Source organism: Colossoma macropomum, unplaced genomic scaffold (assembly GCF_904425465.1).
Source record: "Colossoma macropomum unplaced genomic scaffold, Colossoma_macropomum, whole genome shotgun sequence".
Lineage (NCBI taxonomy): Eukaryota > Metazoa > Chordata > Actinopteri > Characiformes > Serrasalmidae > Colossoma > Colossoma macropomum.
The window spans coordinates 30,087,796-30,106,076 of NW_023494791.1; the positions used below are offsets into that span (position 1 = coordinate 30,087,796).

At 39.0% G+C, this 18,281-nt stretch overlaps 1 protein-coding gene across 4 annotated transcripts in view; it reads left to right on the plus strand.

Annotated features, from left to right (window-relative positions):
* The window catches only part of rgs12b (regulator of G protein signaling 12b), an 89,604-nt gene that overhangs the window by 46,880 nt on the left and 24,443 nt on the right, over positions 1 to 18,281 (plus strand). For all 4 annotated transcript variants that reach the window (XM_036574821.1, XM_036574823.1, XM_036574822.1 and 1 more), the window contains exon 5: positions 17,041 to 17,062. In XM_036574821.1, the coding sequence (XP_036430714.1) occupies positions 17,041 to 17,062 (22 nt within the window). The remainder of the gene's footprint in view (positions 1 to 17,040; positions 17,063 to 18,281) is intronic.

Consider the following 18,281-nt stretch of genomic DNA (forward strand, 5'->3'; position numbering starts at 1 on the left):
TAAGAAAAGTAAAAAAATTCAAGATACTAAGTCAAATTTTTGACTTACTGCTGCTTCAAACAGAGAAGTAACAAATTGTAATCAGTTTTTTTTCCACCTCCTCCTGGCAGGAATCGGGTTTCATATTTCAAATGCAAGACCCAGAGCACTGTGGGGAAATCTAGTTTGCTGATACAGCAGCAGCCATGCAGATTACCTATTGAGGTACCACATAATGTCCAGTTATTACTATTGTGATTAATCTAAAAACTCAGCAGAGCCAAAACTATCTTTCATAGATCACACCCTTTATATACCCTTTAGCCTATAAAACTTAAGCTGGAATAAGGTGGCCGAATATTTTTAGAGGCTTTTTGTTCCACCCCGTTGGGACAGGAAATTGCCCACCGTAGCATGTGCAGGTTTAAACGTCGGCCCATGTGGTGTGTATCAAACAGAGCCTTTGTGTCTGCACGTCTGGGATGCCTGAAAGTCCCGCTGTCTGTTCTGATCTGACCCTGCAGCAGAAACCTGGCCCTTGTTAAACTACACTAATTTTTAACATAATGACGTGGCTGCTGGTGGTACGTCACTTCCAAAGGCCCCCTTTCTCTATCCCAGCAAAGAGGCGTTTAACTGAAAACCCCCCAGCTGAAACCTCTGCAGAACCTTCTCTAATACCCTCATCCTTCCCAACGTCTTGAAGACCGTTTTTTGGCCTGCTTAAGTACCTTATTGAGTTCCACCAGAGGGATCTGAGATGTTTTATGTTTGGAAATGAAGACGGATGCTAATTTGAAGTGCGAGTGAGGCGCTGGGCTGGTACGTGCTGGGAGCCTGGGGTTTTCTGGCCTTTTCAGTGGTGGATTTATTTGGGTTGAGACTGGGCCAGGGATGGTGAAACGGTGGAGTAAGCATTTCTGGAGTCCTCTGAGAGAGAGAGAGAGCACGGGAGAGCGAGAGAGACTCTGGTCTGTAGTGACTTCATTCCACGCTGAATAAGAGCAGAGCATGACATGGGCTCTGTTAGTCACTACACAAATCAAACAAAAGATAGCGAGGGGCACGAGGAGAGATAGTGCAGAGGGAAAGAATTTCAGCGTTTTTGGCCTCTTCTGGATTCCTCGCTAAATAAACTCAGCCCGCTTCCTGCTGAGAGCCGCGGTTGTCATAGAAACAGTTCAGGAGTCAGAATGGAACTTCCCCGTCAGTTAGAGAAAGCGGCTCTCTGACTGTGTGTGTGTGTGTGTGTGTGTGTGTGTGTGTGTGTGTGTGTGTGTGTGTATGTGTGTGTGTGTGTGTGGTGAGCGTGTCGGCTCTTGCTGTAGAGGAATGAGTGGTAGTCTAGGCGGGTGTGAGGCATGGCTCCAGCAGTAGCGGCACAGCGTCCCTGTGTGCTGTTAGCTCAGGTATATGAGGGACGTTTACCTCCGTAACGAGAGCAACATGAGTCTGAAGAAGAGGCTTTCTTTTAAAAGGGTCAGCAACTTCAACACGGTGAGTCCACACAGTCTTCTTCCGCTTCTCATTCAGTTGAGTTCTCTTCAGTTCAGTTACATTAAACTGAGTTCAATTCAGTTCAGTTCAGTTCAGCTACCTTAAACATCTTAAATTATCTTAAATAACATTACCTTACCTTATCCAGTTAAACTGAATCCAATTTGATTCAATTCTATTCAGTTTGTTAAAATTCAGATCGGTTCAGTACAGTTTGATTCAAATCCTATCTCACTTTACCTGAATTACATTGTCTCCTTCAGTTCAGTTGAATTAATTTCACTTAAAGCCAGTTCACTTCAGTTCAGTTCAATTCAATGTATTTCAATTCAGTTCAATTCAGAACAGTCTGGTTCAGTATGGCTCAGTTATTAAAGTTCAGTCCAGTTCTGTTTAATTTAATTCCATTTAATTTAACTGGATTCACATCAGGTCAGTTTAATTCAGTTCAGTTCACATTAATGACATTCAGTTCAGATCAGTTTAATTCAGGATCTTTTAGCATGACTGACTGAGTACTTGTCCACTTGTCTATGTATTGTCTATGCATGGTGCAAGTCTTCTTTCTTCTATTCATTTCTATTCAGTGTTTTTTTCCTCCATCACTTTCTATCTCTCGCTTTGCTCCTTTTTCATCTGTTCTCCTATGACTCTGTTAGTAATACACACTTGAGGTGCACTGCATGTGTGATTGATGATGTAACTGTGTAAGAATCACCCAGATGTGCTCTGGGAGAGAATGGAGGAGTTTGGACACACCTGGACTTGCCTTTGCAGTGACCTGCTGACAGTGGCGGCTCTTGCGAAACTGTGTCCTCATTCTTAATGTGTGTGTGTGTAGTGTGTAATGTCATGCAGCGTGCAATATTCAATCAGATGAATGAAAACTGAGCTTTTTCCTGCTATTGAGTTCTGAGATGAAGTGAACTAAGTGCAGACGCTGAGCTCTCTCTCCCACTGTCTTGCTCCCTCTCACTCTCTCCCAGCTGAGGGATTTCAACTCTCGATGCCAGGTACTATTCATTTTGAATTTAAAAGTAAACAGTGGAATAGGTTTGTGTGGAGACTGTTCGCTTTAACGTTTCCTGTCCCTCCTCAATGTGCATCTGTGTTTTGTTGGAAAGACTTGCTTCATTACTCTGCAGACACTTTCTATACTGTGTGCATGTGTGTGTGTGTGTTCGTGTGTGTTCGTGTGTGTGCGTGTGTGTGCGTGTGTGTGCGTGTGTGTGTGTGTGTGTGTGTGTGCATGCGCACAGAGAATTGTTTCCCTGACTTCTCTCTTCTCTTTGACTTTCATGCAGGTTGTGTGGATGTAGGAAAGCTCAGTATATTGCTTAATATATCTCATAAGGCTATGATATGCAAATAAACCTTCTAAGCAGTCGCAGTACTTCTTTACTATGTGCTGTGAACATCCTGATCAATCCCAGCTGCAGATGAGTGTGTCTGTGGGTGTTTGGATGAATCAAGGACTCTAATAAAATCATGCAGGGCAAATAATTAAACAAGTCACATGATTCACCAGTGCATTTTTAATGTATTGCCAGATGTATCACTATTACAATATTGCAATATATCATATGGCATCTATGTAATTGCAGTACTAGCGTTTTGGCCATATCGTGCAGCTGTAAGACGTAGATTAAATTAAGTCTTCTACTAAGGTTTTCCGTGGAGAATTGACCGTCGGTAAGCTTTTTAGACCAGGACTATGGGACCGGGCTCAGTTTCTTTGGCATAAAATTCTCTCTCTCTCTCTCTCTCTCCCTCCCTCCCTCCTGTTTCTTCATTATGTCAGTGTGTGTGTTGAGGAGGTCAGTGCAGTGAGATGGAGGATTAGAGCTGCAGTGTCCGTCTCTTTCTCTCTGCAGTGCAGGCTGTGAATGCCCCTCACTCTGCCTCTGAACAGACGTATCTTTGTGTTACTATGTGTTGCGTGCATTTACGTGTATGTGTGTGTGTGTGTGTGTGTGTGTGTGTGTATGTGTGAAAACCTTTGCTTTGTGTGACTCCACACAGTCTGCCACACACTCGTATCCCAGTCTGAGCTCCTGCAGTTTCGCTGTGTCATGTATGATGTATGCAGTGTGAGGATGTGGAGTCATACATATTATATATAGTACTGCACAAAAGTTTAAGGCACCTGAGAATTTCAGATTTAAAACGTTATTTAACTGGGCAGTAAGTGTTTATTTCTCAGAAAAACAGTAAAATTACAAGAAATACGATTAAAATAATAGAATAAGTATTCATTTTACATGCAGTCATATTCAAAAGTTTGGGTGCCCCGATCACATTGTTGTATTGATTTTTGCTTTACAGTGAAACACACCTCTGCACATTTATATTGCATAATTACTGTTTATTTGCTGAGTGTACCATGTTGGGAAAACAATAAATGGCGCACGATTATATTTATATTTTACTAATTATATTTTATGCTTTATTATTTTCATCATGGTAAATTTAAAAAGTAAATAGAAATGGTGCACTAAAATTTGCAGAAAATGTCATCTTTAAGTTTGTTCTCTTTACAGGACCTGAAAACCAACAAAATATGTCATTTAAAAAGAGATGTTCAAACTTTTGCATACGACCATATGTCAGTGTGTTTGTTGACCATTTCCAAACCTCTCTTTCAGGCAGTTCCATGTTATTTGTACTTCTCATCCAATACCTGGTTTTGCTAAACAATATTTCATCAAATTAAATCAAGTGTGCTGGTGATGGAATTTAATAAATCCATGTGATGGCTGAAGGCATCAATGAGAAATCCAGAACTAACTAGCTTACATGATATAAACTTTTTTTTTTGAAAACAAGATGTTATTTTTTATTGCACTGGTGTTTGTATTAATTCTAATGTTATATAGGGTTTTTACAAGCAAAAACACACCTTCTGACATAATTTGTTTTAAAGAATTTGCTCAGGTGCCTAAATAGGCCTGTGCTCATCATGACATTTTAGCTGATGATTGATTGCTGTAAAAAACTGCAGTTTACAGTCTTTTTTGTACACTGAGTGGACAAATTCACTGATTAGTTCTTTCTTCCTAGTGACTGATATTTAATAGTTCGCAACTGATGACAGACACAGCTCGAGCTCAAATAAAGTGTTATAACACCTGTCTAAAGTTCAAACTTTTTTTTTGTGAAAAAAACTTTTCTGAAAATCTAACAATTTTAGTTTGCATAATTTCTGTGTTTTCCTGTGTTTAACATATTGAAAAAATGTAAACATAAAATAAAATAATTTTGGCGCGTTTTATGTTTTTTCTAATATGTTAAACTCAGTAAAAACTGTAATCATGCAGCAGTGTGTTCTCTATGGAGGATGTAATTTATTTTCGCCTTCGAAAATCAACAAAATGTGTACTTTGACTAGGGGTGCCCAAACTTTTGCATACGACTGTTTTAGTTTTTCAGATGTTAAAAAATATAATTTTGAGCTTTTTTAAAAGCACTTTACAAAGCCAGGACTATTGTGCTGGTTCTGAAAGTTAAACCTGTTTTTCTCTGGTTTTCCTACAAAATCAGGACATTGTATAAAAACATATGCTCACACACACGCACGCACACTCACACACACTCACACACACTCACAGAGGGGCCTAAGTGAGAGATGTTAGCCCTGACCTTTTCTGTGCGTACAGTGCTGCTCTGCTGTTTTTGTATCTGCTCATGTTCTTCAAACAGTTGTAAATTTTGTTCTTGTAAAACAAAGACTTTGGCAGCATGTTCATGTTTGATGATGTCAGCACAGCATGCAGCATTGTGGTGCTCTGTGTGTGTGTGTGTGTGTGTGTGTGTGTGTGTCTGCTCCTTAAATGGTAGCAGCCATGTCAAGTGGATACTTGCAGTTTTTATTATGCAGCCTATATCTGACCAAACCTGTCTCTTCATAGTGATTATGAGTGTGTGTTAAAGGTCTGCTAGCTGACCCTAGCCCAACTGAGCCCTGCAAAATGGGCTTGGGGTTGAGTTGGGCACAGGTTTGTTTTCTAATGATTAATATTCCTCTCTAGTAATGTTATACACTGACCGGCCACTTCGTTAAGGACACCTTCTTGTATCTAGACTCCTTGTTCATTTTATCATGTCTGCTTACAGTATTGTTGCACTTTGTAGCTCTACAAATACAGACTGTAGTCCATCTGTTTCTCTGCATATTTTGTTAGCCTCCTTTTACCCTGTTCTGCAATGGTCAGCAGGTACTCTCTGGTGGTGGATCATTCTCAACACTGCAGTGACACTGACATGGTGCTGGTGTGTTAGTGTGTGTTGATGAATGGATCAGACACAGCAGTGCTGCTGGAGTTTTTCAAAATTGTGTCCACTTACTGTCCACTCTATAAGACACTACCACCTTGTTGGTCCACCTTGTAGATGTAAAGTCAGAGACAGTAGCTCATCTGTTGCTGCACAGTTGGTCATCTTCTAGTCCTTCTTTACTGGTCACAGGACGCAGGCTGGCTATTTCAGGTTGGTGTTAAAAACTCCAGCAGCACTGCTGTGTCTGATCCACTCGTAGCAGCACAACACACACTAACACACCACCACCACCAGTGTCACTGCAGTGCTGAGAATGATCCACCACCCAAATAATACTTGCTTACAGTGGGCATGGGGGGGTCCTGACCATTTAAGAACAGGGCAAAGGGGGCTAACAAAGAATGCAGAAAGACAGATGGACTACAGTCTATAATTGTAGACCAAAGTGCATCTGTATGGTAAGTGGAGCTGCTAAAATGTACAAGGAAGCATACTTAATAAAGTGACCAGTTGGTGTAGTCTATAACTGTGTTTTTAACTACCGTGTTGGAGGAGTGGGTGAAGAACCCAGGGATGAACTTTAACAGTACATCAGTCACATTCACACTAAAAATGAGGAGAGGGATGTGGTGGGTTGCCGAAATGTCACAGTGATAAGCAATTCCACAAAAATATGATGATAATAAATACTGTTGGCGCATTACAGATGTGTAAAATACCAGTTCATCTCAGCATGACATTTTCATGTTGATCAAAGGGGTACTTAGTAAGCAAAGCAAAGCACTATAAAACCATGTCTGTGATAATCCATCTCTGTTTGGGCGTGCAGTCGGGATCAGTTGGGCCTGGTAGGGTCGGGGGTCAGAGTCGCGGGTACAGGTCCTGATCGGGCTTCAGCTTCATGCTCCTGCAGACCACTAGTGAGTGTATAGATCTGTGTGTGTGGCTAAGTTTCTTGTTGTGTGTGTTTTGTAAAATACCATCAGTGTGTATTGTGTTACTGTGAGTTTTTAGCTTATTTGGGTTTATTTGTGACGCTCCTGCAGATGGTCGCACTCAGATGGTCATTAGGGGAGACCCTCAGTCGCCATGACAACAGAAACAAATGCAGCTGCCTGGTGATGACTCCTCCATACAGAGGCCATCTTTCATGCTGATGGCTGTCTCTGAAAACTGCTTTGAAGCCTCAGCAGGAGTGTGTGTGTGTGTGTGTGTGTGTGTGTGTTGGGACTGCATTGAATCAGTGCTGACTCAGCAATGCGAGGCCGTTTAAGAATGTGCCTCATCTGGAGCAGGAACTCTGGAATTTTCATATATCTACCCACATCTAAAATGTGTGTGTTTATGTGACAGAGAGGGAGAGAGAGAGGGAGAGATCATATGCTGTGCAGCTGTGTTCAGCTGAGAGTGGATTAAACTTTGAGGTATTTATAGTGATCTGCACAGTGTAGCCTTTATTAGGCAGAGCACAGAGACAGACAGAATAAACCTCAGCCAGTCACTGCTGAGGCCTGACTGATGTAGTTTTGTCACTGATACGGGACCAGTGTGAGCACCATGGAGCTTCCTGCTGTCCTGTGCTGTGAAGAAAGCCTCACCTGCATACCACTCATTCTCACCAGTGATGAAAATTGTTTAATCATAGACATTCTTCCACCTGCTCCACAATACACTGAGCTCTTCTCATATTCATACAAACATATCATCATTATAGGCTTCTAACTGAGGTCACTGATGTTCATAGATTCATAGAGAACTCTCATTTTCACTGTGATATGCTCCTAACAGTAGTCACTGGTTTTCACTGGTAACAGTGACTGATTTTTCATAGATCTACTTCTTATAGTTCCTCTAATATATAATGTTAATATTGTATATAAATTGTAAAATCTTATCCTCTGTTCTTATTGCTCTTGTTGTGTTACTGTTTTGCTGTTTGGTGTCAACCTTTTGAGTCTTGGTTCTTCTCTGGTTTCTTCCTCTTGCTCTTAGGGAGTTTTTCCTGCCACTGTTGCCCTTGGCTTGCTCATTGCTGATTGTGATATTTTTTTTCTTCTAAATCAACCCACATGACTAAAAAGTGACTTTCTATCACCTCAATGATCATTAGAATCTGGTCTATTGGTCACATGAGACTAGTAGGCCTGTCACAATTATGACATGATCAGCTGATCATAATCACGATTATTTTCAACAGTTTTAGATTTAACAATAAAGTTTATGTCGGGGATAAAAAGGAATATGAATTGGGTGCATTTTCATTTGTTAGATTGATGCAAATTCATGTAAATAAAAGAAAGCTTCTAAATAAAAAAAAGTTTCTACAAGACATTATAAGGGAGTGGTGAGTAAAGTTTGTTTATCTGAGCTCTAGCTGCTTCTGTCGTTAGCTACTAAGTATTTACAGCTAGGAAACAAGATCAGCCAATTTGACCACTTCAGGCTTGTACTTTCATCGATGCATACAGTGAACAAAAAGGACTTTAATTACTTGTTTTTATCAAAACAATAGAGAATTTTGATTGTGAATAAAAGTTCCAAATTCCATCTAATATAAAAATTCAAAGTAGTAACATTTAGATGTTGAGGTTCTCAACCAAAGGTCACATATGTTTACAAAATCTCATCATTTTTGACAGATCAGAATAGGTTCTGTGACTTTTCTCCATCATACCTAATTTAGCTGTTGGACATGCCTTGGATTGAACTCAAGTAACAGAATATCTTAGTATAAAACAAGCCCCCCAATATTAGCTCATTTTGTATTGGCCAAATGATATATTGCTTGGGTCCTAGTCACTGGGTCCTAGTCACTGGGCTGTGATATCCAAACGAATACAGGCAACACTAAAAGGATGTATTTTTCTGACCAGTTACCTCCACCCTCTACCACTGATATCAGCTGTATTTCATTGGTCACACTCATGCGGCTGGACTGGACATATGGACAATAGATCAACAGCACTAAGCTCAGCCCTGCAGCCTGTAGGACGCCCCAGCCAGCTTGACTGGGGTCCTAAGAGAGGGAGCAAAAAGAAGAGAATGAAGAAGAGCATGGAGGGACAGGTCTATAAGGACATGCAGCTAAAGAAAGGAGGGAGCTGGAAAATCCCACTAATATTTTAATATTTTGTGGTTACATGTGCTTCTGCTGCCAGAAGAGCGGAGGGAAGCCACTGGAATGAGGAGGAAGGGGAGGGGGAGGAGGAGGGGTCATGGAGAACAGCCACAGCACGTAGAACCAACTGAATATATTCATACATACACACTCGAAACACTCAGCACACTCAGCACTCAGACTACTTTTATATTCGTCACCACTGTCATACGAAATACTCCAAACCTGGAACGTTTCACCAGTGCTACTTTTTGTTCTTATAAACGTACATATTTCCTCATGAAACTGAAGTTATAAGTTACAGGATTGCAGGCGCAGTACTTTTACATGGCACAGTGACAGCTGAATGGATCAGCACAAACTAATTAGATTTGAACAGTGTATACCAAATATAGCTCATCTGTTTTTTTTTTTTTAGTAGCCTGATAACCGGCATTTTACCTCATCCACAAAAACAAATACACATTAAAATCAGGCTTTCAACAATTAATGAATCATGTTTCCAAAACTATAGAAAATACACATCAAAATATTGTAGTACTTCATTTTTTGACAATATATGGTTGTTTTTATTATTTATTATTTTCCTTGGGCTTTTTTGCAAAACAGACAGATCCTGCTGACCGAGTCTGACTCTGTGTTTGCCCACTTTTCATGATCCAATCAAATCCTGAAGAATAAAATCATGCACACAGATATAACCCACCAGAGTAGTCTGCTGCACTCTGACATATGTCATGTTAAGAAAAAAAAGTGTGTTCTGATTTTACGATTCACAGGACTTTGACATGGTTTGGGCAAGCTGTGTGATGCTTTAGTCATGCATTTTGCACAGTGCTGACTGGTGCAGTATAAGCTTCCATTGCTTAGCTACATTAGCCTCGTAGCTCTGAACTAAAGATGCAAACTTTAAACAGCAAACATGTCTTTGCTGGTCGACTACAGTTGAGGGAAGAGGAGAAATTGTGTAATTTGAAAATTGCTTTAAGTGTTTTTAACTTGTGGGCTTAGTTTTATTAAAGGTTTCTCTGTATGTAAGATCTTAGAGAATAGAGAGATATCAAGGTCAAATACAATGGCCAAAAATTTGTGAATGTGCATTAAGATTGTTAGGTCTCAGCTAACAACCTCAAGGCTGCACAGAGACAAAAATACTGCATGTGCGCTGACTGTGTGCTGTTCTCAGTTTGCAAATTCATTCTGTAATTCTTAGCCACTCAACATAGCCTTCTTAGTTTTGCATTGTAAATGCCTGCATTTCCCTATTTATATACACTGAAACTAATCAGTGACTGATTACCTGTGCTTTGACTGCTGCGCCTGTGATGTCATCAGTGCGAGGCAGGCTCAGTTAACATCCTTCGTGTCACTGAGCAGACAAGGCCAGTAAGCAGTAATGCCCTCGGAGCTGGGATTTCCATATGTGCGGGTGTGTGTTTGTGGATGCGTGAGTGTATGTGTTCCATTTCTTTTCCGTCGTGTGTGAAGTGGCTGCTCACCGGTCTCACACGCTTTACAAACATGCAAATACTGTGCACATGTTAACATGGTCTACACTGGAACTGTATGCTGCTCAGTTACTGATCAGTGTTGATGTCAGTAGAATGGACACAGCCTCGCCTCGTGACTCCAGATACTGATCAAGTCTGATAGAGAAAGGCAGTATATGTATGGCTAAATAAGCTTCTTTAGTTCTATATTATATATCAAACCTCCTGGGTCCCCCATGCTTTTCACACCTTGAAACGCCACTTTTTACCTTGTAATTACTTCTCATTCCTAGCTCACTGAAACAAGTAGAGAAATTCTGATTCTAAACTTCGAATTGATAACACATCTGTGTTTGTTAGTAAAGGAGGACATATTTTATTAGAATTTGAATTTAGTTAAGATGTGACTTTTCGTGCATGCAGCCTTGTTTTAGAGGAAGAGAAACAACTGTAAATGTTATTCATTATATAACTGTGTAATTCATTGTGTAATTACATATAACTGATTATTTTATGCTAATCAAATGTGTAAGAAAACAACAATAATAATTCTAGACTTCTAATTCATGAGTATTTTCGGTTCCAGGTTGACTTCTATTATCTGAATTTTGTCTGGCCTTGGCTGATAATATTGTTTGCTCCTGCAGAATTGTTGGTATTACTGTTCAAGACTGTTTATTTGGGTCCATATAATGGAGGACCACGTTTTCAGCACTTTTCCAAAATAAAAGTTTGATGTAGTATGTAATTATTGGCCAGTTCACTCTCCAGTCCAAGCCATCCATGTGTGGATTACAATCCATCTGTAAAAACAGAATTCATTATTTTTGTACAATGAATGTCACAAAAGCCAGTACATTTACAGGGTCCAAAAGTCTGAGACCACTGGTGAAAATTATTCTATTTTACATTTTTTTCTAATTTAATTCAAAGCTTTTCATTGCAAATTATATTATTGGCATAAAGGTTTGAGTGAAAAGTAGAATCTTTGAATGTTTACATGAATTTTTTAGTATTTGCAGTGTCCCCATTTTGCTTTAATGACAGTGTCCAATCAAGCTGGCATGGACGAGTTTACAAAAGCCTCTGATCCGTAAATCAAATCCACCTGAGAGTCATCTGAACACAAGCTTCGCTGCAAAGAATGAGACAAAAAAAAGACCTTTTTGTACAAAGGCCTAACATGGTCAACTTCACAAATTTGCTTCAGTTTGAATAGTAACTTAGAAATAGTTTAGAATTTCCAATATTTCTTCTTCATATGTTGTTTATTTCCAGGTTTATATAAAAAAAAGATCAGTGTGGTCTTAGACTCCACTTTTCAGCCTTCAGCAGTTAAAGTTATTAGGAGTGTTACAGCCTGAACTGTGAATGAGGCACAATCCAGAATTGCAGTAAGAACAGAGGTCATTTACATACATCAGTCTTAAAGGCACAGTAGCAGCCTGTTTAATTTTTTAAAAGGTAAAGAGGGGTTTGAAAATGGTCATGTAAAATGAACTGTGGTTGTTTTGATAAACGGAAGTGCAAATGTCCTTTGGTTAAAAGTAAAATACAAAAAAAATGTGGGATCTAAGCCCTTTAAGAAATGTGATCATTGTGATCTGATGATCATACCAGCCTGTAAAGCGCTGTTCAGCAAAAAACTATGGGAGTCCATGATCATCAGTCTTCAGATTTCACAATCATATAGTGTTGCAGGTGTAAGCACAATGTGAAATGGCTGCATTTTCACCAGCTGAGTTGAGACAAATAAATGTAAATAATGCTTATTAATTGGGACAAGCATAGAGACAATAGACGTTCTAACTCTTAACTGTGTGCTGGAACTCTTTTACAGCTCAGGCCCTCAACATTTTACACCTCAAGGCCAACCTATTTCCAGAAAGCATGAAGGCTCACAGGAAAGACAACTTCTTTGCTTAGACATTTTTATTTTATTTAGTGCTGAGACTGAAAACTCTGAGAATTATGGGCTGGATAATTATAAATTACAGTTATTAATCAGTTCATGATAATAATTAAACTCATAGTTGAACTCTGTAATTTTTGGGGGCAAATGTAAGTAAGGTTAAGGATTTCTTTATCGCTTCTTCTTCTTAACGTTATTTTGATCTTAACGGCTTCACTGAATGAGCAGAGCACAGCAATGACCTATTTTACTGTTGTCCAATTTTATTTTAAATGTGCAGAAAAATTCTAAAGGAGAGTTTTCCAGTCCTGATTTGCTTTGCTCCATAGAAAACAATGAAAAGAAGCACGCTTTAGAGAGTTTGAAAAGGCGTTGTTTGAGCGCCCCCTTTTAGCTTCCTGTGGCTACAAAGGTAATGTAGCAAGTAATGGAAGTTCGTAGCCACCTGTTAGATTCATGTAAACTGCATGAAATGTGGTTTCTGACACAGTATGACATACTATTATCCACAAAATTGGATAAAAGCCCACTCAAAATTCAAGTTTTAAGAAGGCTGAAACCACCATTTTAGCTATACAGTGTCCTTTTGTCTCTTTTTATAGATAAGTATATGTCAGTGTCAGAAACCACATATACAAGTAACATAAGCTAAATTACTTACTAAACATTGCATTTTCTTTTATTTCTCAAGTGCTGACACTGAAAGCGTTGAGAATGTTGGCCAGAAGGTTGTATAACTATAAATTAGTTAATAATCAATTACTATTAGTACTAAAACTAAAACTAGTAACCAGTCTTAATTCAACACTGAATTCTAATTTTAGGAAGCAAGTGTAAGTAAGGTTGAAGATATTTCTCTGTCCCTTCTTGATCTTGTTTTTTTTCTTGATCATAGTGGCATCACTGAATGAGCAGAGCACAGCAGTGACCTATTTGTCTTATTGTCCAATTTTATTTTAAATGTGCAGACAAAAAAGCTTCTTTTGAAAGATCTGTTTGGACTGTTGATATTAGGGCTGTTGTGGAAGGAAGTTTTCAGCACAGTGATATTTGGGTGCCCTGTAATATGTGATGCGTTTCATTGAACATCATTTCAACAGATTTGGCTCTTACAAGCTTGTTTTATACCAGAAAACAGGTGGAATGGTGGCAAATTAAGCAGAATGTTACTGCAGTGCATTTTTCATGCTCACTCGCGAGTGGATGAGTGAAACCTTGGGGGTGTATTTTGTTTTTAGAGGCAGGAGGCAAAAATAGATGAAGCTGCTTTGTACTCCGTTGTTGCAGGGCTTGTATTAATATTGTTTACTGTTTAAAGACATCTTATATTTCTTTCTTATTATTAAGTCAATTATTTTTTCACTGATTTTTATGACATAAAGTGCTTCTCACTAGAAAGTGCTTCACAGCTCACTTGTGGTCTGTGGCTCAGTGGTTGAGAAACCCTGGTTTAGAGGCCTGTTCTTTTATTTGTTTGCTAGGTAGCTAATGTTGTTAGCATGTTAGCATGCAACACAGTGGACTGGCAGAGAAAGAATGACTTTAACTGCTGGAATAAAATGAAACATTCCTTCTAACTAACTTTACAAGGACTTTATAAGCAGTGCACACAAGGGTATACAAGAAATTTCTCCACCGATTGGCGATGTTGCTCACCACTGCCACTGGAGCCAGGTTGTTAATGCTGCCTGGGAAACACCACTGTCAGTCATTTTGTTTTATGTCCACAAAGTTATAGCAGACAGCAGCTTGGGATTTTTGAAGCATTTATATACTTTTAAACTGTATTCATTTATGTATTTCTTGACTACAACACAGGTAAACACTTTTCCACTGCATGTCTTTACTATTAAAATATTAGAAACCATGTTGACAGGGGCTTCAAGAGAAGCTTATGAGCTTTGCTTCTTTCTAATGATTCTGGGAAACTGTAGTCATTTTCTGTGTGTTTGAAAGCACATAACAGTGCAGTACATCATTTCATGTCAGCACAGCTTAGCATTAGCTAGAAAGTATAGATAGGAAGCAAGATGGCAAATCAGCCAAGTAAGCTGCTTTATGCTTTACTTTAATAGTTGAATAAAATAAAAAAAGACAATAAAACTGTTCATCACAATTTTTTATGTAACAATTGATCGTCAGCTACAAAAAAAAGTTTGTGAAAGGCCTAATATTGTTATAATGTTAAGTTACCCACATGTTTAACATGTTCATATCAGCCAGGCTCTGCTGGAAAGTTTCTGACTCACTGAAGTTTAAATGTGAAAGCCATGTAATAGCGTATCTGTCTGCTCTTCATCCTGCCTCTGTCTTCTCATCACTCACTCTTTTAAACCATCTGTCTTCCTGCCGGCCCTTTGTGGTCACTCACACCCTTTTTCCCTTCTATTTGTTTGTCTCATCATTCACTCCATCGCGCTCCCTTTCCTATCTCTTCTATCTTTACCAATATCTTTATGACAACAAAGCTCTGTACTAGGGGAGTCTTGATCCTACATACAGTGGGTGGCTATCTTGTTTGTCTGTCTGTCTGTCTGACACACTCAGACTTTCTCTTTGATGGAGATTCAACTGCATGTCTAAACACAGTTATAAGTAAGGAAGCGCTGCTGACGGTGGTGATGGAGTGTGTGTGGGTGGGTGAATGTCTAATACTCAGACTTGTCTCGAGTGTGTACGCATAATTGTATGTAAATCTGTATGTTGCTTTAGAACAGTGTGTGGGCTCGGTTGCTATTTGTGGCCGGGTGGTGCTTTTTCTGGTTCCTCCTCCAACCCTAAACAGTTCTTTCACTGTCTGACTTCAGTGCCTACATTGAAGGAAATGACTCATCAGGCTGTCCTACACATGCTCAGGTCAACGTTACACAGCACACTGCTTATACATTACATATATATACTGCAGGCCAAATAAATGAGCAAGGACTTTTTGAAAAAAAAAATTTTTACAAAAATTTGGTGTTAACTTGCCAACAACCAACACAACACAGCATGTTTACTGACATCTACTTTAACCAAGTGCCACAAAGTGTTCTTTGAGCAATGCCATAGAAAAACCTTCCCTAAAGAGCCTTTCAATAAATGATTTTTAAGTACTCCAGCATTTTTCAGTCTAATCTGTCTGCTGCATCTTTAGTCTACAGTAAATAACCACAGATTACACTCTTACACTCTTTAAAAAAAAAAGTTTTCTAAATGATTATGCTTTAAAATGTTTCTTCACAACTCACCTTCAGAATTACCCATACAGTACATACACATACACTATCCATATACACATATACTCATGGTTAAATTACATTTTGTTTATTTTCTAAGTGAACATAAGTAAACATGAATATGGCATTTTTCTGCTAATTTTAGTGCACAATTTCTATTCATTCATTCACATATTGGACAAAAAACATTTTACTATATTAAAATGTGCAGAAGTTGAATGTTCCTTATGATTTAATACTGTATACTAATATACACATATATATATATATATATATATATATATATATATATATATATATATATAAAAAAGAGAGAGAGAGAGAGATGGGTGTGTATGTGTGTGTGTGTGTGTATATATATATATATATATATATATATATATACACACACACACACACACACACACACACACTGAAAGAAATGACCCAAAATGACTCGGATAAAAGTCTGGTTCCACTGACTTGCATTAAAAGTAAAGTAAGTTTTTTCCCTCTCCTGTGAAGTTACCATTTTGGAGATACAAGGTTTTCTTCAGACAACAGCGATATATATAAACTTTACAATCCTTGTATCTACACTCATTTTCCATTTTATCAGCTCCACTTACCCTATAGGTGCACTTTGTAGTTGCGCTGGTATGAGTGGATCAGACACAGCAGTGCTCCTGGAGTTTTTAAACACTGTCCACTTACTGTCCACTCTATTGGACACTCCCTCCTTGTTGGTCCAACTTGTAGATGTAAAGTCAGAGAAGATAGGTCATCTGTTGCTGCACAGTTTGTGTTGGTCATCCTCTAGTCCTTCATGAGTGGTCACCTCAGTGTCACTGCTGGACTGAGAATAGTCCACCAACCAAAAATATCCAGCCAACAGTGTCTTGTGGAGCATCCTGTGACCACTGATGAAGGACTAGAGGATGACCAACACAAACTTTGCAGCAACAGATGAGCTACTGTCTCTGAATTTACATCTCCAGCACTGCTGTGTCTGATCTACTTGTATCAGCAGCACACGGTATAGAGCACGCCAGTAACATGTCAGTGACACTGCAGTGCTGAGAATGATCCACCACCCAAATAATGTGTGCATTCATTCATTACAATTTACCTGTGGTTAAATGGTCCATATTCTCTGTTTATTTGTTAAAATGTTAGGCCTGTAGTGTATTTAAATTGCTACCTGTTAACTATCACCACAGCAAGTGCTCTTTCTCAGCTGCTGTTGTAATCTGGGAATTTTGTTCACCCACCTTGCCCTTGCCTGTTCCAGTAGCATGCCCGGGCAAATGTGGGCGGGGCATATGTGGGCCAGTGGGCAGGGCTGTGAACAGGAGGACACCTCACTCTTTCTCATTATCTCCGCAGAGGGTGGGAGCGAGTGGAAGACTTTACCAGTAGAACAGGAAGAGCGGGTGTGAACGTGTGTATGTATGCGAGTGTGGGGGAGTGTATGTGATGCCATCAGCACACCCTGCTCAGCTCCGGCATTGGTGTGTGTGAGTGTGTGTTGAGGACAGTCACTCACACATGTCTCTCTGTGTTCTCTTACAGTCTGCAGCTGTCTCCGATGGCGGTGAGTAATCACTTCATCCATTCAGATATAAACTCTCTCTTCTCATATCAGTGTTCTTCTCTCTTGACTGCTGTCCTCTAGATGGGCAGCCTTCACTCAGCTTGTCATTTCATTCTCTTCTAAGTCTTTTTTCTTATTCACTCCTCCTCACTTTAATTTTCACACTAGCAGTTTTTCCCATGATTTGTCTTATGGTGTTTTTGCTGTTGTTTTTTGTTTTGTTATGTTTTTTTCTTGGGAGGGGTTGGGGTCTGTGCCCTCTCATCTCGTTTCACATCTCTTAAAGTGCTGACTTCTTGGTTACTGTTGTGTGTTCTGACTCATGCCAAAAACACACACACGCACACACACTGAAAAGGTAATGCATTGTAATCACTTGATTCATATGTGTACATAGAGGTGGGTCATTTGATGTTTATCGTTATCGTGATATTGTGGAGATCGTCAGTACTTAAAGAGCAACTGCATATTTCATTATAAAGTAAGCATAATAATTAGTCCTGTTTACTTGAATTTAGCGCAGCACAGCATGTAAAATCATTGTATTAGGATTTATTCCTAGTATGTACTCATCGTTTTTTGACAGTATATTAATTCATAGTATGTACTCATTGGGCCTTATTCACCAATATCTGTTATCTGTTTTAAAAGTGTTTTCATAAATTATTTTATGAGAAAGATCCTAAGAAAAAGTCTCCATCAGATTCATGACATGTTCTTAAACTGCAGAATTGTTCTCACCTTTGTGCTCTTAAGTGTGTAGATTCTGAACAAATCCCAAATAAGAAAACATTGGTGAATATCAGAATCTATGTGAAAACTGTGTAAATGGGTTTTAAGAAGAAACGTCTTCTTAAGAATGGTTGGTGATTGAGGCCCAATGTTCTTGATAGTGTTTATTCCTAGTATGCACTCATCCTTTTTGATAGCATTTATTCATAGTATGTACTCGTCATCTTTGATATTATAGTGATGCACCAATATAGGAATAGTGGGCAGATGCCAATATCTGATATTTTTCATGTACACATCTTCCAATGCGGAGACTGGTGCTGAGCAATAAACATTTATAAAGTGTAAACATTGGGACTTTATCTATCTGGATTAGCATTATGGTGAAATATAACATTTTTAGAGGGTAACAAATACATTACATTAATAAAATGGAGATATTTTAGCACAGAATTCCAGCTTTACCTAAATGCTCTGCTATATTGAG